Source organism: Periplaneta americana, chromosome 8 (genome assembly GCF_040183065.1).
Source record: "Periplaneta americana isolate PAMFEO1 chromosome 8, P.americana_PAMFEO1_priV1, whole genome shotgun sequence".
Classification (NCBI taxonomy): domain Eukaryota; kingdom Metazoa; phylum Arthropoda; class Insecta; order Blattodea; family Blattidae; genus Periplaneta; species Periplaneta americana.
Window position 1 is genome coordinate 169,080,891 of NC_091124.1, and position 16,374 is coordinate 169,097,264.

The window sequence follows — 16,374 nt, forward strand, 5'->3', positions numbered from 1 at the left end:
CTTCATTACCCTACTATTCTAAATCCCTTACGCTCAATGTTATAATTACAGCGAGGTTGAGGGTGAATTTTGACATCAGTGAGAAATATCAATAAATTCTAACTACCAATTGTTCTCTCAGTTTTTTAACAAGTCATAAATATACGAAAACGGGCCTTCAACTTTACTTTTCCAAATGAGGTAAAAATAGAATTTGTATTCCTTTAAAATGAGTCTGAATACGCGAACATGAGATAAACTGTTTTTTTAATCTACTTTGTTGAAATATGCAATTTATGATATCTTGCTAATGAATTTTGCAAAAAATAAACATATTTAAACTATGGTAGTTTTAAAATAATTTTAAAATAGTATTTATGTTTTGAAACTCTTCCTCTGTTGGAATTATTATGTGTGATATAGACACAGCATGATAAGAAGAGGAGCTGCTAGTTTTATTTTACATTCCTGTCTAAATGAATATTGAAAGAGTGTTGGTCTGGAAAGTTACACGATGTGAACCACCAATTATTAGTAAATGAAATCATAATGCACCATGTGCTGTGAGAAAACACAATGAATGAATTGCACAGATTTCAGTATCGTACAGACACTCGGCTACACAACTGCCAATCCCTGCCAGTCATCATCATGATACTCTGATCCTATCATCACCAAAATATAAAATAAAAACATATGTAGGCATCCCTTCCAGTCTTCGAAGAAGAGCCTTTTCTGGTGTTTTGAGAGTTTGTTACAGATTGGATAATGGTGACCCTTTGTGTATATCACAAGCTCTAAAATCAGTGGCAGGCACAGAACAGTCACTTCCATTGCTGCGCTAGTACCTTTGCCTTTACTATTAAAACAAGAAACGCTAGAGGAACTCCCGGGACCTGCGGAACTGTCTTTTCTCATCGTCGCCTTTTGATGTGGATGGAAGCGGAGATGCTGCAGTGGCGGGGGCGGCGCTTTGGTCCTGGTCGTCCAACATTCTCGTCGTTTCCGTGGGGGACGTCCTTGGGGAGGTACCGCTTGTGGTGGACGTGGTGGTGGGGACGCCTGGTGCTGCTGCCTTCGTCCTCGACTTGCTACGACGCTTTCTTAGGATGATACTTCCCACTCCAGTACCTGGGGCGCTCGCCCCTTCGCTTGTCCCTGCCACAGTCGAACTCGACGCCGAGGGGAGGGCCGGTGTCGTCATTGAAGCGATCCGTAATTTCTTCTGGTCATCAGCGGCAGCAGTGGCGGAATCTTGGGGTGGGGACTGGGAGGTGGCCGAAGACGTAGAGGAGGCTGGCCCTAACCGCGATACCAGTTCCGCCAGCAACTCCTCCATGCGCCCCACCTTCTGGTTGAGCCGCTGTACCTCCAACTTCACGTCCACCTTGAAGTCCATAATGTTGGAGATGATCTCCTTGTATTCGGCGGCGGCAATGCTGGACGCCGGAGCTGCTGCTGGCGTGGGAGCGGGCGCGGGTGAGGGCTGCTGGTACGCCTCATTGAGGCGCTGGTCGCAGCTGCGCAGGATGCCGCTGTCGTACGACTCCACCTTGCGTAGATTACGACGGTCCTCCAGCTCCACGATCTCCTCGATGGTGTCCTGGCGCGTGATTTGGGGCGGAGCTACGGCGGGCGGCGTGGTGGCCGAAGTCGTGGTCGTTGTCACCTTGGGCAGCTTCGGGAACACCTTGTTGCCTGTCCCGTTTGTGGACGTCGATCCCGACGACGACGATGTCGCCTTGTCCTTGCCATTGCCTCCGGCATGGTCACGTGCTGACATGGAGCGCTGGATGCCGATGCCTGTTGCTGCCACGCCACTGTTGTTGGCAGACTCGCTTCCCGAGTCCAGACTACTGCTACCCAGCAGACGTCCCCACTTGCTGGTGCGGATTGTGGTGGGACGCTGCCCTCGTGTCGTCACTGCCACCAAAGCCCCCGCACCACTGCCTCCGCCAGTGTGGTCAGTCTCTGCCACACTCGACAGCTTCGTAGTGGACAGCACCCGAACCACAGACTTCCCCGCACCTGCTGCACCATCCCCTGCTGTCTCACTGGCTGTTGAATCACCTCGTTCCAGGTCCGGCTGTTGGCCTGCAGTATGACACAGTATTATTGATTACCAGTGTTTTTTAAAACCTATTTCTTGATTTTTAAGGAACGCATACTCATAGGCAAGTAACTTGCAAATACGAGGGGGATCCAGGAAATAAAGACCGTTTTGTTGTAATAATTAAAAAATATATATTTATTTGAAAAAACAAAATCTGTTACATAACTGAAGCTTCCTTTACTTCTCTACATAATCACCACCTACATTTAAACATTTGTCGTATCTGTTCACTAGCTTTAGAATTCCCGTGTTATACTCCTCTGCCGCCAGTTCATTAAGCCAGGTGCTCACTGTCTTCTTCAACTCTTCATCACTTCCAAAACGCGTACCACCCAGAAAAGGTGAAAATTGCTAGGAGCAAGGTCTGGACTATAGGGCGCATGATCAAAGATTTCCCAACCGAATTGATCCAGCAATTCTCGAGTTGAAGCAGCAGTGTGCGGGCGGGCGTTGTCGTGAAGAAGCACAACTTCTCTCGAAAGCATTCCTCGCCTCTTGTTTTGGATGGCTCACCGTAGTTTTTGTAAAGTCTCACAATAACGATTTGCATTGATCGTAGTGCCTTTTGGCATGAAATCCAGCAAAAGAACACCTTTGCGATCCCAAAAGACAGTAGCCATGACTTTTTGTGTTGAGAGAGTCTGTTTGAATTTTCTCGGTTTCTTGGGTGATGAGGGATGATGCCACTGACGTGATTGGCGCTTGGTCTCTGGGGTGTTGTGAGACACCCAGGTCTCATCACCAGTCACAATTTGATCAAGAAAGGCGTCTCCATCTGTGTGATATCGCATCAAGAATGTCAATGCTGAGGCCATTCTCTGAGTTTTGTGTTGGTCACTCAGTTGCCGTGGAACCCATCGTGCACAAATTTTGTGGTAGCCAAGATGTTGCGACACAGTTTCACCAAGCAAAGAACGAGAAATGTCAGGAAAGGCAATATGCAATTCGTCGAGTGATGTGCGCCTGTCTTGCAAGATTCTGTCGTTCACTTTAGTCTTCAGGTCTTCTGTGATGAGTGATGGGCGTCCTGGTCGAGTTTCATCGTGGACATTTGTTCTTCCATTGTTGAACATTTCGCACCATTTTCTCACATTTCTTTCATTCATTACAGTATCACCATACACTTCTTTCAATTGCCGGTAAATTTCTGCAGGTTTCAAATGTCGAGCATTCAAAAATCGAATCACACTCCTCACCTCACAGTTGGCGGGATTATCAATCACGTCGTTCATTTTGAAGTAACACAAAATGCACAATGGCGACCAGTTGCAACCAGTACTCACAACATTATGAGAACACATGTTAAGGAAGCCAGTTGACCTTCAAACAAGGAAGGGGAGTCAGCTGCGCGGCGGGTATGCGCGAACGGTCGTTATTTCCTGGATCCCCCTCGTATGTTACAAATATTAGTTACCGATTGCGAAGTATGACATATAAACATAATACGATGAAAGAGTAATGGAACGGAGAAAAATTCTCTCTGGCGCCGGAATTTGAACCCAGGTTTTCAGCTCTACGTGCTGATGCTTTATCCACTAAGTCACACCGGATACCACTCCGGCGTCGGACAGAATTGTCTCTGATTAAGTTCCAATTCTGTCCGACGCTGGGGTGGTATCCGGTGTGGCTTAGTGGATAAAGCATCAGCACATAGAGCTGAAAATCCGGGTTGAAATCCCGGCGCCGGAGAGAATTTTTCTCCGTTCCATTACTCTTTCATCGTATGATAACGCAGAATATCTGCATGGAAATATCATATGTACTTCGGTACATTAAAATAATATATATATATATATATATATATATATATAAACCAAGGTAGGGAGAGAGAAAGAAAGAGAGATGGAGGGGACAGGGAGAGAGTGGAGGGAGAAAGTAAAGAGAGCGGGGATAGAGAGACGAGGAAGGGGGAAGGGGAAAGGAGGGGGGGAGAGAGAGAGATGTAGGAAGATTGAAGAAATGTTGGATCAACCAAGATACAGTATGTGAAAATGGAACAAATCTATTTCACTTACATCTTCCATCATGATGATGATGATGATGACGAAGACGACGATATATATGTTCACAAAGTGAATGTTTTAGTCCTTCTAGAGCTTTATTCTTGAGAAAGTTATGTCTAGTAGTCTCTTCAGACTGTGCACATAGGGGACAAATTTAGTTTTCCCAAAAATGTTCGATAATTTGTAGATATTTCCTGAACGGTTCACGATCATTACAGTGCAATCCACTCTGAGCTACGGATGCACTTGTGCAGTAACTGAAATTCTCCAGTGCATACTGAATAGTTGCTGCAAAGCTGCAATTTTGTTTTGAAAACACAGCCAGTACCAATTTTATATTGCCACCCAACCGAAAGGTTTTGTAAAAACATTCTCTTCAGAGATGTATTGGGTTCATTCGGCTGTTAAAAACAGAAGAAACATCAGGAAATTGGCTCTTAACATTTTTGTGAGAAATAACCAAGAAACATTAGTAAGTACCATGTGTGACGGTAGAAAGTTGCATACTGCCTAGTCTTATTTCTAAGACGCAGTTAAACGAACTAGACTGCACTATGTTATATGATAGGCTTACTTAGTGCATCATAATCAGGGTGCGAATTAACGGGGGGGGGGGATTCCCTCCCCCCTGTTGGAAAGTTATCCCCTCTCATAAATTCGTATTAACATCCCTGCCAGGGATAACTTCTAACCCCATCACAAAATATAATTCTTTTAATACGAGTATATGTAGGGTACTTTATAAAGTATAAAGTATACAAAGAAAATAACATTGATGTAGTATCATCACAGGCAGGCTGACAACAATCAATGGGTTATTTTACGACGCTTTATCAACAGCTTAGGTTATTTAGCGTCTGAATGAGATGAAGGTGATAATGCCGGTGAAATGAGTCCGGGGTCCAGCACCGAAAATTACCCAGCATTTGCTCATATTGGGTTGAGGGAAAACCCCGGAAAAAAACCTCAACCAGGTAACTTGCCCTGACCGGGAATTGAACCCGAGCCACTTGGTTTCGCGGCCAGACGTGCTAACCATTACTCCACAGGTGTGGACACAACAATCAATAACTTAGGAATTACACATCTTATCTTAAACCTGCTCATGGATATAATTATTATTATGATCAAGATGCAAGACAAGCAACTCAGTGCGACCAAACATTGAGTCGTATCGAATGAGGATAATAATAATAATTTAATAATTTGTATGGTATTCTCTATCTAGGATTCTGCGCCCCCCCCAACCAGAAATCTTAATTCACCCTGATCATAATGGTCTATCACACAGCTCTGTCTGATATCATCTAAGCACAAACACCATACTGTACCATATTTTTTTTAATGAACTGAAGTGGTACGAATTGAGTGGAATAATTTTTTTTTGAATTAAGGGAAATGCGAAAAACTCGGAAACAACTCCCAATCTCCGATTTTGCCCATCACAAGTAAAATTAATTCCAGTCAATGCCAAGGGCCGAAACCATTTGCAAACATTGCGTTCTAGCTACTGAAGCAATAAGATTGTAAGCTTAATATAAATCTAAATCTGTGTAGATAAATGTGGAACTCTATATCTAGATATCATTTATGACTGTCCCCAATCCTAATAGCTTGTATTTAGATAACTCAGAAACTATGTAGGATAGTGAAACAAGGCCTATATTCATGAATTTCCTGAACATTTTTAACGCAGAATGTTTAAGTGGACCAGGGGTGTATTTCAGGCCTGGTGGGGCATGTGGTGCCAAAGTACCTATTTTTCGATGTCGGGTGGCGCCAGGGCACTTTTCTGATATTCGTATTGTCGTCAAATTTTGCAATTATGATAAAAAGTCATATTTTATTTAGGCTATATTTGAAGAATTTCATAGCTAAGTCTACTAAGTCTTCATCTAGATTCGAACCCATGTATTTTTGTCTGGCATTCTACGAGTATTCCTGTGGAAATGGTGGTAGTAGTGGTGGTGATGGTGATGATGGTGGTGGTGATGATGAAGACGACGACGACGACAATGAAGACAATTACTGCCAGTACTGCCGAAATCCTAGACTACTGCACGACATAAATTCGAGCCATTTTGGAGAAAGAACTGCGGGGAATTGCTGTACTGTACAGTGGCGTAGCATGAAATTTTGAGCAGGGGAAGCTAACTCAAGTTGTCTTTCATGCAATATGAGAAAACGTATTACAAAAATACAGTCTTAAAATAAATAGTCAATTTCAAGTCAGCAGGCGAAGATTGGTTGGAACATCATAACACCAATAAGGCATGACCTCAAATGATACGTAGTAAAATATGATTTCGCGGTTTATAGATATCTCTTAACAAATAGACACGTATAGGTATAACATTAGCTCACTCCCTGTCATACTTAGAGAAATCACAATATTAACGGTCAATAGATACAGTATTAGTATCATTACGTAAGTACCGGTATGCGTCTGTCTTTTGGTTGTGTCCTTCATTGACAGCAAGGGAGTCGGTCATTTGTTTTTTAAATCACACTTTTGTTAGTAAGTCAGTCTTGATAATACAATTGTCCTAAAAAAATTCAAGTAAATTAGTGTCAGGAACTGTTATTTCGCTCATTATTTATTATATCAGCCACAATGCACACTAACACTTCAACTGAGCACAACTGACGAAAAGGGATAACTCAGAAACTACTTATTTCAAACGTTAAAGCTAGCTTCTTGCGAGCCTTGCGATTAGGGTAGTTTAGTTAGAAAGGGATGGAAAATCTGCGGGGTGGATTACACAGAAGAAACCAGTCTGCTTGGAAGCTGGTGTGTGCAGGCTTCTTGTTTACTGCTGCATCACAAATCATTCTGAGCTGCCGCATCACAATATTTAACGCGTAAATATAAATTCTATTAAAATTAATATACAATTTTCTCCATAAACTGCAGGTTTCTTATGAAATTATTATTAACTGGGGAAGCTAAGCTTTTTAGCTTACATTGACGCTATGCCACTGGTTCTGTACATGTCTTCAGGAGATGTGGAGCCTGCCATATATCACAAAGACATCATTCCGAACATGAATTGTGAATTCAGTAAGTATATCATTATGCAATACTAATAGCAAAAGCATGGAACGAATCCGCCGCATATGGTAGCATTGTTATGTATGAATCAGCCGCCGTTAGTTTCGGTTAGGAGTCTAATCCTGGCTGGTACACCCTGTATTATGTATTGGTCTACAGTGGCTTGAGCAGCGAATGTTGAATTTATTTTCTTGCAATGGTTACGATATTCATTATAAGTTCAAGTTCTTTGTTTTCTGACCTTTATGATCATAGTAAGATGATAGAGCCTACTCGTCAAGATTATTTTAAAACACACAATCACCAATCACTTAAGGGGAGATGTAGATCAAAATGGAAGATTTCAGAAAGTCATTAATATCTTCTAAAGTTCTGCACATAGAACTATTAAATTTTGCATATTAATTTGTTAATTTGTGTTAATGGTCTGTGATTTTTTCATATTTTTTTTACGCATCCAGTTTTTAATTAAAAAAAAATCATGCATTACTATGCATATGTACCTTTTTTATATAAACTGGTTAATGAAACAACCTGAAAAAAATCTTGCATTCTAAGCATATCTTTTCTATAGAAACTAGTTAATGAAACAACTTGATTTTTTTTTTCTACTTAATAAGAGAACACAAATATAAAATATTATGTAGAGACATTTCCATATTCTTCTCTTTTATAAAATTTTAAATTTTGATTTAAAAAATTGGATTACAAATCAATTTTCATTGTAATGTAAAAAATAAAAGAGAGCATATTTCACATTTCTTTTGCAAGATAAAGTGAATCTACTCAATGAAAGCTTGCATGCAAAGTTTTATCCAATTACCTCAAATGGCTCCTGAGAAAACAATACATGAAGACTGAAAAATGTAAGTTACAGTATGGAAAAATGAGGACGAAGTTAAACATTGTCTTCAGTAGGTACCTTGCATGTATGCTTCTTGTATGTCTTAAAATTGTCCAGATCCATAATCAGGGCCATAATTTTGAGGAAAGGATCTTGAATCAATGTATTATTAAATGTGACAATAAAATTTGTGATTTTTTACCATTTTGACCGATGTCTCTCCTTAAGCATTTCATGAAATTATATCCTTTTATCTTGAAGCAAGTCTGGTACTCTACTGTTCTCCCATTTTAAGAAATGCACATCCTACACACAGGAATATGCCTCTTACACATCAAGCACTATATAATATTAATATGCAGAGCACACTAAGAGGGACGTGTTACCTACATTTTACTTTAAAAGTTTCTTCAAGGTTCTAAGAAATGTTAAATGTAAACATAAAATACATAAAAAAATTATTTCGGTTTCTATATGAGCCATTCAGAGCAGATGTGGTGTAAGTCAAAAATCGGTAATGAAGGTTAAAGTAAACATTCTGTAAAATACAGCGCAAAGTAGCAATTCATATTCAATTCATTTAAACTATTAGTAGTCAGTGGATAGCACGAAGGGCATATTAATTGCTACTTTGTGCTGTATTTTACAGAATTTTTACTTTAAACCTCTTTACCCAATTCTGACTTACACCACTTCTGGCCTGAACGGCTCATATCAGTTTCTACAATTCGTAGTGCTGGTATTAAAACATATGTTTCTAATTAGAAGCGATGTGCATGATTTTGACATTCTAACAATATGAAAAAAAAATGTTGTCAGTGCCTGAAATTTTCCATTTTCATAATAGGATTATCAGAAGCAATTTCTATTGTTTAAGTTTTTAAAATAATGTAAGCTGTCATGGCTAGTCTTGAGATACATAAATAAAATAATGATAATGGTTGCTGTCTTATACAGTGCGTTCCACTCGCTACCAAACCCGGAATTTATATTAATAATTCCAATACTAATGAAGATATTGCAATGAATTTTGATTATTTATGTATCCTAACATTCTGCGAGAAATTTGGTGACATCATAACAGATGCTGGAAGTGCCCGTCATTTGCATCTAGGTAAGACTGAATTCGCCGAACCATTTTATTAGATGTCTTTGCTAGGATGTCCGCATTTATGGCCTGGATCTCTGTGATGAAGTTTTCTTTCAAAGCACCTATGGTTCGTGGTTTATTCTTATGAACTGTCCCTTTCAGATGTCTCCACAAAAAAAAAAAAAATCAGGCAATGTCAGGTTGGGCGAGTGTGGCAGCCAAAGCCCTTTCGAAATGATGCAGTCGCCAAAAAAGGATTGATTTTCGGCCATGCTGGCGATTGATATGTGGCATGTCGCACTGTTTTGTTGGAAATGTCCCATAGTGAGTTCCTGGTCGACCAGTTGATTTGCAAACCTATTGAATATTTCAAGGCATTCATTTGTTGTGATGGTTGTATTGAAGAAGATGGAACCAATTATTCGCTGCCAAGATATTGCACATCAAACACCAATCTTTTCTGAATGAAGGGGCTCTTCGTGTATCATATGAGGGTTTTCAGTTGCCCAAATACGGGAATTTTGATTACCGTATTTATGTTTTCCGACAGGTGAAACCACACCTCAACCGTGAACCAAGTGTAGGCCAGAATTATTATGACGTACCGAAGTACCGGTACATATAATATTTCCGTGCAGGAATTCTGCATTACCATATGGTGAAGAATGGATAGAACGGAGAAAAATTCTCTCTGGCAAAGGGACCCGAACCCGGGTTTTCAGCTCTACGTGCTGACGTTTTATCCTCTAAGTCACACCAGATTCTAGTTCCGATACCGGATTGAATCCTTCTCAGTTTAAGTTCTACCTCTCTGGTCTCCATTTAGCGGCCCATCCTCATGTACTGTGTCACAGAATATGTGGCAGTGGCACAATGTTCAACATTGTGTACAGAGGTGCACTCATTACAAGTGACTATCAGTGGCTGGGGTCCGACGGAACAGGTGCTGTCATGACCCGGGTTCAGGTCCCAGTGTCAGAGAGAATTTTTCTCCGTTCTACCCATTCTTCACCATGTAGTCCAGAATGGTCAGATTATTTTGAAGAAATGTTTGAAACATTTGACAGTAATGTACTCGTTTCACTTTGTCAGTTTCTTTTAATTCGTGCAGCACAGTGGAACAGTAAATGTGAAGCTTCGTTTTTTTGCAGCATGCTGACAAGTGCTTTTGGACCTTTCTGTTTCTCGCGAAAGTCGGCGGAATGATTTAGAAGGAGATGCCAGTAGCTTATCCTTCACATTCTCGATTGTGGATGCAAAAGGATATCTGTCGGATACAGGGGGGAAAGCCATTAATCCTTCCCATTGAAGGCTTTAAGGAACGAACTGGTTCCTAATGTCCCATCCCTACCTTCCCGTGGTGCAGCTGTTAGTAAGCATAATTTTACAAGCTGAACTAAAGGGAGGGGTTACTCATCAACTAGCACTGGTCAGCTTGATGAGTTAATGACTGAATTTGGTATAATTTTCCTCTATTCAATACCTAATTCCCTCTTTACCCTTTCCTATCCAGTCCTCTGACTAAACTCTTACTTTCTTCGACCCCGACAGCATTAGAGCATTCGAGGCCTTTCCTTCCTCCTCTTTCTACTTTTCTGTTCCTAGTGCTGACCTGCTATGGCACTAAAATCGTCCTCCAGTGGCTTAAGGAGGGAATGCTGGTGATCAACAAGATCTCCCAGCTAGGTCCAATGGACCCGTCGACTAACAGCAGGTGTGGTCCTCCAGACATTCTGGGGGTTGTGTGTGAATGAAGTAGCCACCAAAACGTTAAAATATGGTGTTCACTTAAATCGGCTACAACTTGCCATTTTCTCAAACCAAGAAATGGATTCGGAACACCTCAAAATCTGTGCTTCAGTGGCTGACCATGATAATATCTTTGAAAAATATTGGAGTGCAAGAGGTCAAATGACTTTATTATCAAACACCTGGCATTAGAAAACAACAACAACATTCTCGATCGTTTCCTGTGTCAACTGTTCTCTACTTCCTGCATGTCTGTCCAATTAAGTTCCACGTGTTTCAAGTTTCTTCGATAAGGCCCAAATGGTGGACTTACTTGGTGGATGTCGGTTGTCTTCAAATCTCTGTACGAACCGCTCTTGACATGCCTGTATTGAGTCTGTCTTCCAATACACTTCAATAATAAACACATGCTCTTCTAGAGTATAATGATTCATTTCAACTGCACTACTTGTCTTTCTACGAACTGAACTGTATTGAGTCTGTCTCCCAATACACTCGAATTACAAATAACCACAATCAACAATCAATGATTACACACGCAACGCAACAATCACAAATAAGCCAGCAGACAACAATCAATGATTACACACGCAACAAACACAAATAAGCCAGCGGACAAGCGCATTGTTGCTACTCCAAGTTGCACGACACAACAGTGATCAATATCTTCATTAGTATTGGAATTATTAAAATAAATTCCAGGTTTGACAGCGAGTGGGACACACTGTAGAAAGTGCATGCTGTTTTCTGCTGAAGTTAGAATTGTGAAAATTTTTCATTTGACTCCATGTCATGAGGTTGGAATTAGTCTATCCTTATAAATATTTAAGGCAATACACGTATACCGGTACATAACTCGCACTATGCTATCAATCTGCAACATATGCATGCCACTAATAATTTTCTTGGTTATTACCATTTTATTATTCCTTTTTGTAATATCACTATGTTACTCGTAATTGTCTCCGTGTTATGCGCAGGTGTCAGTGCCCAGGATTACATGTTTCATGGTATTACTGTAGTGTAAATGTAAAAAGAAGTACCGGTAGTGATTATTATGGATTCTACACAATTAATGGAAAGATGACGGGAAAAGGAAGTACTTCGGGAAAGCCTGCCACAATAGTATCTTTTCTATAACATAATCCAGTTGGACTTACTACGATTTGAATCTTGATTTCTGGCATGGATTTTTTTTTATTGGGTTATTTTACGACGCTGTTTCAACATCTAGGTTATTTAGCGTCTGAATGATATGAAAGTGATAATGCCGGTGAAATGAGTCCGGGGTCCAGCACCGAAAGTTACCCAGCATTTGCTCGTATTGGGTTGAGGGAAAACCCCGGAAAAAACCTCAACCAGGTAACTTGCCCCGACCAGGATTCGAACCCGGGCCACCTGGTTTCGCAGCCAGACGCGCTGACCGTTACTCCACAGGTGTGGACTCTGGCATGGAAGGCCAATGCTTTAGTTATTTAACTAATGGAGTTAGAGTACTCAGTTGTCCAAAAGTCTGAATCCATTTTCATGAAAAGAAACAGTATTGTTGATTTGATTAATAACCGAGAAAGAATTGTATAGTGTGTAGAAGAAATGGTAGCTATTCTTGTAAAGAAATAACTAAATCACAAACTTTTCCAACATGTTAATGTTATTCTGATTTGACACCTCTAGATTTCTTTCTTCGAGTTCATGAATTCTAGGAAGTATAAAAGAAATAAGTGTCAACCCATTAATGCCCAGAATATTTTTTGTGGATTTTAGAATTTATATTCATATTCTACCATCACAATGATATGAAATGAACATCTGAATATTTTTCCAGAAAATTCGGACATTATTGGGCTTTTATAGGCCTATTATTGAAGTGGCAGGAAATCCTACCACTGGGAAATAAAGATATCAAAAATATATATTTATTAAGTTATCATATTCAAAACCTCGAAATATGTTTGCAAATCATACATGTTATGAACTTTTCACTTCTTTCACATAATTTATACATCGCACAAAGGCTACAGATGTTGAAGTAATTGTTTACATAGGAAAAATATATTTAAAAAACAATACATTTTACAATGTGCTGCTCAATTTTCAGTCTGATAGATTTTCTGGCATTCTGGATGCAGTGGTTCACTACATTTTTCACATACGAATGTTGTGCGACGTCCACACTGCTTGCATCGTGCATTAGAATGTTCACTACAGATGATCCAGTGATCAATCCTGTCGAAACGAACATTATTATGAGCTACTTCTCGAATTTGAAGTGCTGAGCGAGGAGAATTTCTAGGTTTCCCGTACTGGACTAGGAGTTGCGGATTGCATTGCTGTTAGAAAGTTAGTAGTAATGTCCCAGGGTGCGATAAAGCCTCCACGCATTTAGACCCCATGCAAACAGGGTCCACCACCATTTCTGTAGGTTGCTACATATTGATCATTGGAATGCACATCACCCATATATCTATTATACAGTGCAACTGAAGTTATTGACTTATTTGAATCGTCCTCTTTGTCTCGGAACTCCAACGTTTAGCTTCTCAAATCCAAGTCGTTTTACCAACATTTCTGGCGACTGTAACTACACTATTGTCATTCCATTGCACTAAAATTACATCATCTCCAACAACATTCTCCATAGCTCCTCTCTCTTTCTTTGGAATTTTCAATTTATTTGTAGGAGGAGCCTTATGCACCCTGTTGCGAATTGTTCCTGTAGCTCCAATGCCCTTAGCAGAAAGGACATGCATAAGATCAATGGACGTGAAATAGTTACCAAAAAATACATGACTGCCCTTTTGGATATCAGTCTTTTTTAGAAGTCCAAAAACAACATCAAACCCCAGTCCTTTCCCTGAAGTTCGTAGGTTCGTACTATTGTCATATGCTCTGCATGCAGCATATAGCCATCTGCAGTACAAAGAGACCAGAGCTTGAAACCAAACCTTATTGGTTTCGCTCAAATGAACTGTCTGGTTCCATGTCTGCCATAATACGGGACAATTGTTTCATCACAATTGTTTCATCAGTATTCAGGTGTTCTGGAATGTCACAGACTTTGAATGACTTATTTAGTACCGGTATATCGAAAATTGGTCCAACTTAGCGATCATTTGAAATTGCCATATTATCCGCAACATGCAGTCGTCTCATATCGTCAAAAGTATTCCACATCATTCAATCAGAAATCAAAACGCTTTGTAAATCTGGTAATGTACTCCAATAAAGTCGCCTGTGTGGAAGTTTATTATAGCCAGAAATCAAAAGAATGCCAAGAAAAACTAAAATATTATCTTTTGTTGTAGAGTCAGTAGAATGAGTAGATAGCTTTTCTGAATACAGTAGAACCTACTTTGATCCAAGATCAAGTCTATGATCTCGGTGGTGGTGGTGGTGACGGTGGCGGCGGCGGCGGCGGTGGTGGTGATGGTGGCGGCGGCGGTGGTGGTGGTGATGGTGGCGGCGGCGGTGGTGGTGGTGATGGTGGAGGCGGCGGTGGTGGCGGTGATGGTGGCGACGGCGGCGGTGGTGGTGGTGATGGTGGCAGCGGTGGTGGTGGTGGTGATGGTGGCGGCGGCGGTGGTGGTGATGGTGGCGGCGGCGGCGGTGGTGGTGGTGGTGGTGGCGGCGGTGGTGGTGATGGTAGCGGCGGTGGTGGTGGTGGCGGCGGCGGTGGTGGTGATGGTGGCGGCGGCGGCGGTGGTGGTGATGGTGGCGGCGGTGGTGGTGATGGTAGCGGCGGTGGTGGTGGTGATGGTGGCGGTGGTGGTGGTGATGGTGGCGGCGGAGGTGGTGGTGGCGGCGGTGGTGCTGGGGGTGGTGGTGGTGATGGTGGCGGCGGCGGTGGTGATGGTGACGGCGGCGACGGTGGTGGTGGTGGTGGGGTGGTGGTGATGGTGGCGGCGGTGGTGGTGGTGGCGGCGACGGTGGTGGTGGTGATGGTGGCGGCGGCGGTGGTGGTGGTGGTGGTGGCGGCGTTGGTGGTGGTGGTGGTGATGGTGGCGGCGGCGGTGGTGGTGGTGATGGTGGCGGCGGCGGTGGTGGTAATGGTGGCGGCGGCGGTGGTGGTGATGGTGGCGGCGGAGTTGGTGGTGATGGTGGCGGCGGCGGTGGTGGTGGTGATGGTGGCGGCGTTGGTGGTGGTGGTGGTGATGGTGGCGGCGGCGGTGGTGGTGGTGATGGTGGCGGCGGCGGTGGTGGTAATGGTGGCGGCGGTGGTGGTGATGGTGGCGGCGGCGGTGGTGGTGATGGTGGCGGCGGAGTTGGTGGTGATGGTGGCGGCGGCGGTGGTGGTGGTGGTGGCGGCGGTGGTGATGGTGGCGGCGGCGGTGGTGGTGGGGTGGTGGTGGTGGTGGCGATGGTGGCGGGGTGGTGGTGATGGTGGCGGCGGCGGTGGTGGTGGTGGTGATGGTGGCGGCGGAGGTGGTGGTGGTGGGTTGGTGGTGATGGTGGCGGCGGCGGTGGTGGTGGTGCGGTGGTGGTGATGGTGGCGGCGGTGATGGTGGTGGGGTGGTGGTGATGGTGGCGGCGGCGGTGGTGGTGATGGTGACGGCGGTGGTGGAGGTGGTGATGGTGGGGGCGGCGGTGGTGGTGGTGGCGGCGGTGGTGATGATGGTGGCGGTGGTGGTGATGGTAGCGGCGGTGGTGGTGGTGATGGTGGCGGTGGTGATGGTGGCGGCAGCGCTGGTGGTGGTGGCGGCGGCGGTGGTGGTGGTGATTGTGGCGGCGGCGGTGGTGGTGGTGTGGTGGTGGTGATAGTGGCGGCGGCGGTGGTGGTGGGGGTGGTGATGGTGGCGGCGGCGGTGGTGGTGGTGATCGTGGCGGCGGCGGTGGTGGTGATGGTGGCGGCGGCGGCAGTGGTGGTGGTGATGGTGGCGGCGGTAGTGGTGATGGTAGCGGCGGTGGTGATGGTGATGGTGGTGGTGATGGTGGTGGTGGTGATGGTGGTGGCGGCGGTGGTGGTGGTGGCGGCGGCGGTGGTGGTGGTGATGGTGGCGGCGGCAGTGGTGGTGGTGGGGTGGTGATGGTGGCGGTGGTGGTGGGGGTGGTGATGGTGGCGGCGGCGGTGGTGGTGGTGATGGTGGCGGCGGTGGTGGTGGTGGTGGGGTGGTTGTGATGGTGGCGGCGGCGGTGATGGTGGTGGTGATGGTGGCGGCGGCGGTGGTGGTGGTGGCGGCGGTGGTAGTGGTGCGGCGGCCGTGGTGTTGGTGATGGTAGCGGCGGCGGTGGTGGTGATGGTGGCGACGGTGGTGGTGGTGGTGGTGATGGTGGCGGCGGCGGTGGTGGTGGTGATGGTGGCGGCGGCGGTGGTGGTAATGGTGGCGGCGGTGGTGGTGATGGTGGCGGCGGCGGTGATGGTGATGGTGGCGGCGGAGTTGGTGGTGATGGTGGCGGCGGCGGTGGTGGTGGTGGTGGCGGCGGTGGTGCTGATGGTGGCGGCGGCGGTGGTGGTGTTGGTGGGATGGTGGCGGCGGCGGTGGTGGTGGTGGGGTGGTGGTGATGGTTGCGGCGGCGGTGGTGGTGGTGATGGTGGCGGCGGTGGTG

General features: G+C 44.3%; 1 protein-coding gene across 1 annotated transcript in view; it reads right to left on the reverse strand.

The window, feature by feature from the left end:
- Positions 1–332: 332 nt before the first annotated feature.
- eag (ether a go-go) overlaps positions 333–16,374 on the reverse strand; it is a 167,974-nt gene continuing 151,932 nt past the window's right edge. The window contains exon 10 of the mRNA XM_069832133.1: positions 333–2,073. Coding sequence (XP_069688234.1) covers positions 857–2,073 — 1,217 coding nt within the window. The 3' untranslated portion in view covers positions 333–856. The remainder of the gene's footprint in view (positions 2,074–16,374) is intronic.